At 37.4% G+C, this 11634-nt stretch overlaps 1 protein-coding gene and 1 pseudogene across 2 annotated transcripts in view; one reads left to right on the forward strand and one right to left on the reverse strand.

Annotated features, from left to right (window-relative positions):
• The window catches only part of LOC124795196 (mitochondrial inner membrane protein OXA1L), a 31355-nt gene extending 25273 nt beyond the window's left edge, over positions 1 to 6082 (reverse strand). The window contains exon 1 of one of the 2 annotated variants that reach the window (XM_047259103.1): positions 5930 to 6082. In XM_047259103.1, the coding sequence (XP_047115059.1) occupies positions 5930 to 6007 (78 nt within the window). In that variant the 5' untranslated portion in view covers positions 6008 to 6082. The remainder of the gene's footprint in view (positions 1 to 5929) is intronic. The other variant, XM_047259102.1, reaches the window with a different exon arrangement.
• Positions 6083 to 8534: 2452 nt separating this feature from the next.
• Positions 8535 to 8651, forward strand: LOC124796500 (annotated as a pseudogene).
• The last annotated feature ends 2983 nt before the right edge of the window (positions 8652 to 11634 follow it).

Here is an 11634-nt window from a genome sequence, read left to right on the forward strand (position 1 = left end):
TAAAAATAAGGGTGACTTATTTGTGTATGTTGGTCATTTCTTTCAAAAGATGTCTTCTTAAACGCTCTATACAACTGTTTCCTAGCAGACGGTCAATCTGCAAGTATGGAAACTACTTTCAATCATCACATAGAAGACTTTTGGTTTATATAATTTTGGACAAAAGTGAACTTGTCAATGGATGTGAAAACATGTTCAAATCAGTTGCTCCTCTTGAACAATCTTCCACACAGTGGTTGGGGCTTCCATTTTTCTTAATGGCTGTTTATTGGATCTTTTCTCTTCTTGCCTTCCCCTTCCTTCCACTTACTTTTCAACTTTCACAACAATTAAGTTAGGCCAGGATACAGGCAGAATCATACAAGCATCACTCTATATCCTTTCAAACAAGTTCTTTCTCTAATTTATTCTTTCGATTCCTCATTCAGACTTATGAGTGAGTCTGTCTACTCCAGCATTAACACCTTAATGGCTTTCCAATCAATGTAATAACACACAGTATATAACTTATTCATTTGTCACCTCAAATATGTCTGTTTTTATTAAACAACAATGGTAAGATCATGGACAGTGTAGTTTCTAACAAATTGTAAGGAGCAATGCTGGCAGTTCTCACGATGTGGTGTGATAGAAACTCAAGAGGATGAGTGGGTACCTGATCAGGCTGTCTGTCAGACAAAAAGAAGAAGTTATTAATCTGCGGCGATTTCAATGTAAACTTTCTAAGTAATTCTGATAGGAAAAGTGAAGTAGAAGTGTTATGAGCGACATATAACTTAGAATCAGTGATCAATTCCCCTACACGTGTAGCTCAAGACAGTAGCACGCTAATATTGTTGTTGTGGTCTTCAGTCCTGAGACTGGTTTGATGCAGCTCTCCATGCTACTCTATCCTCTGCAAGCTGCTTCATCTCCCAGTACCTACTGCAACCTATATCCTTGTGAATCTGCTTAGTGTATTCATCTCTTGGCCTCCCTCTGTGATTTTTACCCTCCACACTGCCCTCCAATGCTAAATTTGTGATCCCTTGATGCTTCAGAACATGTCCTACCAACTGGTCCCTTCTTCTTGTCAAGTTGTGCCACAAACTCCTCCCCAATTCTATTCAATACTTCCTCATTAGTTATGTGATCTACCCATCTAATCTTCAGCATTCTTCTGTAGCACCACATTTCGAAAGCTTCTATTCTCTTCTTGTCCAAACTATTTATCGTCCATGTTCACACTAATAGATAATGTATTTGTACAGAAAGAGGATGTACAACAAACACATGCTTTCCCTGTGGTAAATGGACTGGTTAACTTACAAAACCTAACAGGGTGTACAGTTCAGAAACCATTAAGTAAAAATGTGAGGTCACTCAACCTGATATCTATAGATCACTTCAGAGAAAGCTTAAGAAATGTTAATTGGGGAGACGTATATAATGAGCCAAATGCTAATGATAAATGCAACATATTTCTTGGTAAATTTATATTCCTTTCTGAGCATTGTTTCCCAAAGAAAATTACTAAACTTAACACCACACACTTTTCAAAGAAACTTTGGATTACTACAGGCATTAAAGTGTCTTCAGGCAAAAAAAAAAAAAAAAAAAAAAAGAAAATTGTATGAGACATTAAGAACTGGTAAAGATCCAGAAGTAGTTTTACACTATAAAAATTATTTTATCATACCGAGAAAAGTTGTAAGGAAATCAAGAAATATGAATGTTAGAGAAGAAATTAACAACTCCGGCAATAAAATCAAATCAATATGGAATGTTGTTAGAAGGGAGACCGGAAAAGTAACCACTGGGGTAGGTAGTATTACTATTAAAGAGAACGAGGCCATCCTAACCAACAGTACACAAGTAGCTAATGTATTTAACAACCGTTTCTAAAGTGTAGGAGAAAAAATTGGCGAGAACAGTTCAAAAGAAAAAGCCAGGCAGTACACGGGAGAGTCTGTTTTGAAAACAATTAGTCAGATTAAGTTTCACGTAACAACCTCTTGTGCAATAAGTAAAATTATTAAATCTTTGAAAAATAAATGTTCTGTTGGAGTAGATGACATCTCTAATAAGATACTAAAACAATGTGGCGCAATTACAGCTGATGTTCTGAGTCACAAATGTAATGCATCACTAACTCAAGGTATTTTCACAGACAAGTCAAAATATGTCATTGTCAGGCCTCTCTGTGAAAAGGTGGACACCACAGATGTCAATAATTATCGGCCAGTATCTTTGCTTACAGCATTTTCAAAAATCTTCGAGAAAGTAATGTACTCAAGAGTGGTTAGCCGTCTCAACAGTAATGGGATACTTAGTAAATCACAGTTCGGATTTGAAAAATATGTTGTTCCACTGAGACAGCAATATACAATTTTACTGTCCACATAATAGAGTCTTTGAATAGTAAAATGTGACCAATAGGAATTTTCTGTTTGTCCAAAGCATTTGATTATGTGAACCATGACATTATGTTATAGAAATTACAATTCTATGGTATAAATGGAATAGCATACGAGTGGTTTAAGTCATACCTACAGAACAGGAAGCAAAAAGTTTTCTTATACGGGTCAAGTGATTTAAATAAGTTTGCCACTTCATGTAATTGGGGTGAAATTACATTACGTGTTCCACAGGGTTCAATCATGGGTCCCCTTCTGTTCTTGATACATGTGAACGACTTCCCTTCCTATCTGAAACAGGAAGCTGAACTGACACTGTTTGCTGATGATACAAGCATCAATATTAATCCAGTAAAAGAAACCCCAATTGAAAATGATACAAATAAGGTCTTTGGAAAAGTCATTAATTGTTTTTTTGCAAATGGGCTTGCTCTGAACTTTGAAAAAACGCAGTACAGTTCCTTCAATAAATATAAAACATCAACAGAAGTCAGTAGACAGGGTACTTTGCGTACTTTCACTCTCTGATGTCATACGAAATAATATTTTGGGATAACAACATTTAGACAAAAAGTATTCACTGCTCAAAAGAAAGTGGTTAGAATAATGTGTGGGGTTCATAGTCGCACATCTTTTTAAAAGATTTGGAATTCTTACAACAGTCTCACGGTACATTTACTCACTAATGAAATTAGTTCTCAACTTGGACCAGTTTTTAAAACAACAGTGACATTCACGATTATAATACCAGAAAAAAAAAATACTTACACTATCCTTTACTCAACCTATCTTTGGCACAGAAAGGGGTAAAATATGCTGCTATAAAAAGTTTCGACAAATTACCAGATGAAATAAAATGTCTGACAGACAGCAGTAATAGCTTCTAAAATAAACTGAAATCACATCTCCTTGACAACTCCTTCTATGTAGATGAATTCCTCAATAGGAATAAATAAATCTATAAATATAGTACATGCATTTTGTGCCATTTAAGGGAATTGGGTAAATAATAGAAATATTAATATTTAAATCTGTATTGTATTAAAAAAAAATCTTGTTTCATATGTGCATTTCTTGCGCACTTGACACATTCCACATCACAACAGTTACCGTACCGTGCAATTTATCAATGGAACATGCAAGCAACTATCTAACTAGCTGCAAGTATCGAATAGGCAGCAGAATTTATAGCAGTGGGTTTAAGTTATTGTGCCAAATTATGATGTGAATATCATGACAGAATGCACACTAAACTTTTCTTCTACAACTAGAGGTGGGATTGTGCTTAAAAAACTAATTCAGTACTGAACTTTTGCTCAACCACATATAATTAGTGATAAATATCATGTCAAACAACATATTTTAATACACAAGTTCCCACCCTTAATTAACCTCTTAAGAAATAACTCACTGTGTGATAACTGGTAAGTGCCGATGCAGTACGTAAGTGCTACTTACGCATTTTGCAACTCCTAGGTAGCAGTTCTGGGAACACAGTGACGAGAAATGCAGTAGCATAGGCAAAGAGCTGGTTTTAAGCAGACGATGGGAAAATGGCAAACAAATAATATGCTGAAGGAAAACATCAGACACAAGAGTCAAAAAGGCATGGTGTTTGACACCAAAACACACCAGCCCAGCTGATATTGGAATCTTGATTTGACACTGAAATATTATCACACTCTGACTCTCACTTCTGAAGGGATATTCAAGAATTTTTCTTTCAAGATGTCTCCTGGGAGGCTTTAGCCTCTCAAAATGGGTTTTGTAGCAGTGGTGTGAAGCTAATTTCTCATACCTAAACTGTAATACAATGCCACGATGTTTGATATACCTAAAAGAAAAAAATACTGAAAACAAACTTAAGAAGGTACTGTGGAACTACAAAACACTGTGAGGGTGGCAATTTGAGCCAAGTCAAGACATAGCCTATCACGCTAAGTAATGTCTGACAGCAAGACAAACTCATATCGGTATGGGAAATATTCAATTTCAACAGTAATAATATAATTGGATAATTTTCACATCTCTAACTGGTTCTGGCTGAAACAATCCACCAGTGGATACACGAAACATGTGACCTGCAAATGATACGTGCAGAGAAGCCAAGTATTCTGGAAAGTACTGACCCTATTTTTCAAGTTCGGCAATTTAATTGGTTGCATACAATTATACTGGCTTAATTTATATACTCTCATTCTCTATCGACCTGCAACAATTTCAAGACAAAGTCTATTTCTTCAATTTAGTCACCCAAGAAATGGTGGAATCCGCAGTATACAACTTTCAGTATACATAGGAAAAAAGGTAAACGAATTTATATTAATAAATATCTGGCACTGGTGAGTCATTAAGAGTTAAAATAAGAAACAGGTATGTACAAGTCAGTTGTTTTCCAATCTAATGCCTTATGTTCAATAGTAGGCCTATGCTTAATTTATGACAGTGCCATCTCATCATTTTACACGCTCTCAAATAGTAGCATTCCTCTCCTCTACTCTGTCAATCAATGTCACCCCCTTTCCCTGAGTTATTCCCAGCAAACCTTTCAAATTAACTAATATTCCAAGATCCTTATGACAACAAGCCACGAAACCTCTACAGTAATTCGATGTCTCTAGAACTTCTCTCTATTTCTGCTAAGGTCTGAACATTCGTCTAATTCATGGAATATATGCACGAATTACTGACTGCTAACCATCAGTCTCCTACAAAACAATGCACAGCATCGCTATGACACAAAGTTCCTGAATGTCTGCCTTTCAGTTATTAGGTTCCAAATTGATTCAAATATTCCTGCCACAGCATCAAGACTTGATGTCCAAGAATGAAATCTATAGGCCAACCTCTCCATTTATTGCCATCTCCTCAAACAAACTACCACATCCACTTTTATGGCTATGAGTTCTCTATAGGCTCTAATGCTGTAGCGCTGCCGTTGGTACGTGCGCGTCCTTCAACAGATTATGAATCGCGAAACTAAATGCTCTGTCATTAGTGTAGGCAATGCTTATTTAGCGGTTTGATGAGTCAATAATATACTATACCGCGAACAAATGAACCCCACGTGAAATGGCTTAAAATAAGGTAAAAGTCAGATATATAAAGTGCAGTTGCTTGGCAGTGGCTCTGCTTAGCAACATATCCGAGAACGATAACAGTGATAGGCCACTGATTTTCGATGGCAACACATTTTACTAGAACGATGTATTTGCCGAGATTTTAACTAATTGGCAGACGAAATACAATCAATTAACAGATACTTCGAAATTATCTGTCACAAAGTAGTCAATAATCACACACATCAGTTTCTGCTGTATATTTGTAACATAGTTTACTTGCAAACACAAATAAAACATATACATCATCTAACATAAGAATCACTGTAAAACATCACGTGAAAACCGATAGAGTGTAACTGCTTCAATTACGTATTAACGAAACTGTCCAGACAGTCATTACAAAACCTCCGAAACGAACATGATCTGCACACTATAAATACATGAACTATAAACTACTGTTTCTTGATGTACCTTCAATACTTTCGCTATGAACACACAATTCGTTACAGTCGATCCACGCGCGTTACAAGTAAACACACTTGCCGCCATCTCTCTAATCTAAGATATTGTTGTGATGAAAGCACAGGTGCCTAGTCCACGAGCAACTACAATGAGTACGGTACAACTGGCGTTCGGCTGAAATCGACCGATTGAATATGGCGCGAACGTAAACGTTTAAGCCGCGTTAACCTCCTGTTCACAAAACGTCGTTACGTACAATAAATAAAGGTCTGAGAGCACGTCTCTGTGATGTAAGCAATGTAGTGTTAGCCCGTATTACACAACACATCTAAGGGCCCTTTTAGACGATAAATTTGCAAGCCGGCTGCAGTGAGCTGCATCGATTTACATAACACGCGGTCAAATGAGAGCTTTCAGACGAGCGCGCGTCAGCAGGTGCTTAGGCTCTCTGCAGCTGACACGCCGGCTGTTCAGCGAATCGCCTGCTATTCGCATTAAACAGAGTCTAAAGCTGGGTTTACACTAGCAAGTCGCTTGCAGAAGTTATTGCTGCAAGTTGTTGTTAGCCGCTTGCAGCTGTGTTTACACAGCAGCGCAAGAATTAAGCAAGATTCTTCCGCAAGTTCTTTGGCAAGAAACTTGCGTCAACAACTTGCTGATACTGTTTACATATGCTTTCAGTACCACTACGAGTGTCAGCTGAAGTGTAAAATGACAAGTAGGCGGGTGAGATATGCTGCAGCTCCTGTAATTGTAATGCAAAACGTGAGAAAGAAAAAGAGAAGTATTTTGGTTAGAGAGTAGATAATGAGAAGATCGCAAAATGGTGCCTGTAATAACCTTTTGCAAGAACTTAGTATCGAGAGCGTGGATACTTTTGCAGAATGTCTGCAAATGATCCTGAGTATTTGTTGATGTTAATAGCCCCCGTCATATCAAAACGAGACACAAACTTCGGTTCTGCTATTTTAGCAAAGGAACGTTTGCTAGTCTATGATTTATAGCTACTGGTGAGCTACGAATAAAATAGGCATTTCATTTATTTATGTGAAACATACAACCAAAAAAAGTTTGAATTTTGAAATCTTTTCTTTGTAGGAGACTCATACAAGTCCCTAATGTACTTGTTTCATATTCCCATCTGCACGATTTCTCTGATTGTACCCGATGTATGTAGAGCCTTTTTTAACGTCTTGAAAAGGGAAAATTATTTGAAGGTATGTGAAAACACAACAATGAAATTAAATTTTTATTGAAGTAAACTGCATTTTACAGAATGATATGCTTATAAAAATGTTTTTTTTCTAATGTTCATAAAATGGAAAGTGAAAAGCTAAGTAAATAGAACATGTAATAATTACACATCGTCTTTTTCTAGACTCCTAAAACAACAAGCGAGTGGATGCAGGTGGCAAAGGGGTTGTGTCTTCAAGTTATGCTACTTTCTATGTACTTCTTCTATAGATGTGTCGGATATCAACGAGATTTCATTTAAAGCGCTCATCTTCTTCACTCTATCCTTAAAGTCTCGGTTATGCACGTTCCGTATTTCGGGGTAGCTCTCCACAGCTTCAATAAAATGTTCTGTATCCTGCTTCATCCATTCCCGTTTCTCCTCCATTTCTGAAATTTGTTTGCATATAATACGTAAGATGGTTGCATAAAATTAAGTCACCACATTAAGTAAAATGTTAAATATGAATGTTATGCAGACGACATACTTACTATAACTTGCGCTTCCTACTTGCAGGAAATAGAAATAAATCCTAAAAGCTGCAAGTTACTTGCAGATACTTCTTGCGTGGTGTTCACACTGGAAGCGGAAAACGTGCAGCAAGTCGACTTGACGATATGTTTACACTCGCAAATCGCGCCGCAAGTTCCTCTGCGCAAGTAAATTGCTGCAATAACTTGCTAGTGTAAACCGAGCATAATACATGCATGAAGACGAGAGCGCGTGAGCAGAGCAGACGACTCTCGGTGTCCATTGTCAGCCTTTATTTTCAATTGGCAGATTACTGTCGCGCCGAAAGAGAATAGAGATGTTGAAGAATTTATACTCGAAATTCAATTTGGGATTCCTCCAAAGCAGATTATCCTAATAAAAACAAGAAAGCTGAGGCATGGAAGGAATTATGCAGGGTTTATAACGCCAACTACGAGACGTTGCCCCAGGAAGAGGAGAAAATGATCGGTAAGAATTTATTTTCATAGCTTACAATATTTTTTTTCAACAGAACTCATTTGTGGTATTTCTCATATGGTACAATTTCATTCCTTCTGTGCAGCTTAATTAGTGCTGTTATAAATAAAAACACAAAACACTTGAGGCGCTTTTATTTAAACTTTGTGTGTATTTATTAGCAATACATAAAATATTCTGTTAAGAAGCTATGGAACACGCAGTTAGTTACATTAGTTCGATGCCTTCTTCCGTCGGTTCTTGGAAGAACAGTTTCATATGAGTTTTGTTTCACAATAGCTAAAATAGAGGTAAGAATGAGTACCATTAAATTTTTACTTATTCTTTCAACGAAATGAGGCTTAACGTTCTTCCACTTGATTAAGAAAAAAAACAGTACCGAAAGTGTAAATGGTTGTCTTTATTTTTGTAGGCAACGGCCTTGCCGCAGTGGATACACCGGTTCCCGTGAGATCATCGAAGTTAAGCGCTGTTGGGCGTGGCCGGCACTTGGATGGGTGACCATCCAGGCCACTTGCGCTGTTGCCGTTTTTCGGGGTGCACTCAGCCTCGTGATGCCAATGGAGGAGCTACTCGACCGAATAATAGCGGCTCCGGTCACAGAAACCATCATAATGACCGGGAGAGTGGTGTACTGACCACATGCCCCTCCTATCCGCATCGTCAACTGAGGATGAGACGGCGGTCGGATGTTCCCGATGGGCTACTTGTGGCCTGAAGACGGAGTGCTTTTATTATTTTTGTAAATTAAGTAACAAAATTTCAATACTAATTTCTAGTCTGCTGTGCTAGATGATAATTCCATAGTACATAAGATACTCCTTCAGTTTTACACATGTGAGTACTGCCATATACGTTTCTCAGTGTCACTGTAGAAGTATTCAATGAACTTGTTCCTTATACCTGTTGTAGTGTTTGGTTTGCCGTTGGTAATCATTTCACTGTCAACATCATTTAAATCTTCCTACTGTAGCATATCTTTCAACTGATAACTATCACAAACTCTAACAACATTGTGAAGTATGACACACGCTTTCACAATGTTTTCTGCAACATCAAGTGAAACGTTCGAAGGTCGGTGGAAAATTCGCCATTTGGTAGACAGTTTTCCAGAAGTACACTCCATAAAACCTCTGGCTCTAGTGAAACGATAATTGAATACTCTCTTTCTCAGTGGTATGGCTCTATCTGCAAATGGACACATTACATTATGTGACAGGGCGACTGCCTCATCTGCAACAAATACGAATGGTATTTTTGGTTCAGCTGTCCCAGGCAGTGAACATGCGAATGACGGAGTCAGTTCTCTTTCTCAAGTTTTCTACCAATGACAATTTTTGAATAGAGACGGATCCGAACTTTTTCCATATTCCCAGTGTCTACTGCTGATAAACAATAATTAGAATCAGACAGCGAGGAGAACAATAGAAAAGTAGCCTTTACAACTGTAAAACACTGATGCACTGTTTTTAGGTTGAATCATTTCCGCCTGTTTCTCGTCCATTGCTCCAATACAGATTCGAAAAACAGCTGCTGCAAAAAATTCCCTTGGCAATTTCTTCTCATATTTCTTTACTTTGTGTTGGCATTGTGATGTCTCTCAAGTGGTCCCAAATCTTCATACACACTTCGTTTATTATTTTAAATATATAATTCCAAGTCTGAAGCTGTAGGATAAATCTGTCATAGTACATCCTGATCCAAGATAACTGTGGAGATATAAACACTAATTTCAAAATTGAAATGCTTTTTAAGATTTTATTCTGTGGAATACTCTTTCCACATTGAATTTCAGAAAATGGTTTACAAAAGGAATGGAAAAATTTGAGATTCTCTTTTGTGAGATATTTTCATAAGATAAGAAATTCGAAATCAGGTTCTGCTGGAGCTAGAAGGGCGAAATATATTTGTGCTGAAATCCTCTCGTTTTTTACCCCAATTTTGGAAAACAAACTGTAAGTAATGTTGCATCTCTTTTTCTTTATAAGAGTGAAAGTCTTTTCTTGTGTAAAATTCGTGTTAATAACGTGCAACAGCGTTGTGGAAGTAACAGACAAATAATTTCGAACAAATATTGCTTTTCGTTCCCAGAATGGTAATGAACATACCTGATGGTGGTGATTTTTCGCAAGATGCAGGGGAATTTGAAAAGGGTCAGAGATATGAACGACATAGTGAGGCTACCGATGAACAAAGACCATAGAGGAAATGGAAGCCTAGCAGCACAGATGAAAATCAGTCTGATATCAATAAGCTTTGTGATGCTCTACACAAAAATATCGAGCGACGTGAGCATTCAGATGAGCAGTCTTCAGATGAGGGCAGATTGTTTTCACTATCTTTAGTCAATGACTTAAGAGATATCCCTAAAGATATGAAGTGCTAAGCCAAATGTGAACTGTGCATGGGGGCTTAATTAAATACAATGCAAATAATTTTAATTTTAGTAGCTGACTGTCCGATTACGAAGTCTCGTAACCGGTTGGCCCTGACTAGTATTAGTACGCAATCTGACTGCATAGAATAACAACAAAGAATGAAAGGAAATTTCCGTTACCACAATTAATTAATTAAGTCCCCAGCAACTATAAAAGCTACGAAACAAAAACTACAAACAACAAAGCACAAGTGTAACTGTTCTGTGTGTATAAGTGTGATTCAACGTACACATCTGGCATGGTTCTTGCTCAATAAGACAAGATATTTTAAATACCATTTACACTGAATTAATTAAATAAAACTGAAATACTATAATTGCACATAGAAACCCGAATTACAGTCTAATACATGAACACAAGCCAGATGCTTTGTTGACTGAACCTGTGACCAAGAGGCATTGTTAGTTAGGAAATTTAAAAAACATAAAAAAAATGTTTTTTACCTTCATATATATTGACTAAAAATACACTCTGATCATTACAACATCTCCATTCGAACAACATCTGCTGTCTAGCCCATCAAAACAACTGCACACGACATGGCCTCAAATAATACAGCTATCAACATCCTCTCAGCAAAGCACTAACACAACTTCTGAACAAGCACTGCCAGTGGAGGCGGCGGAATAAAACTCTATGGCGCGAACTCTGGCGCTGTGACTCAGTGTAGCCACCTTTCAACTGGTACAAGTTACTTGCTAGGTACAAATCTTCACGCCAGTCTTCAACACAGTTTCTTTCCAATCGTGTTTTGCAAAGTTTTCCACAACACACAAATCAGCTGTTTCATCCCAACCACACAGTGTTTTTTCCAGAAATCCCACATCAAAAGACACACTGTCCACAATCAGCACAACAGATTTATTAACTAAAAAAACACTGTCACCACATTCCTCAGTCAACACTGCCCTAGGAACAATCATCATGTGACAACCCATCTGTGACTCCTTCTGTCTAATAGATCTGCTTCGTCACATCACTGGAATGAATAGAATTTCGGCACGTTGCAGGTTACATGTAATAAATAGTATTGTATTTTGATGACATGTGGGGGAAAAGAAGAAACAATAAAT

The sequence above is a fragment of the Schistocerca piceifrons genome, chromosome 4 (genome assembly GCF_021461385.2).
Source record: "Schistocerca piceifrons isolate TAMUIC-IGC-003096 chromosome 4, iqSchPice1.1, whole genome shotgun sequence".
NCBI lineage: Eukaryota > Metazoa > Arthropoda > Insecta > Orthoptera > Acrididae > Schistocerca > Schistocerca piceifrons.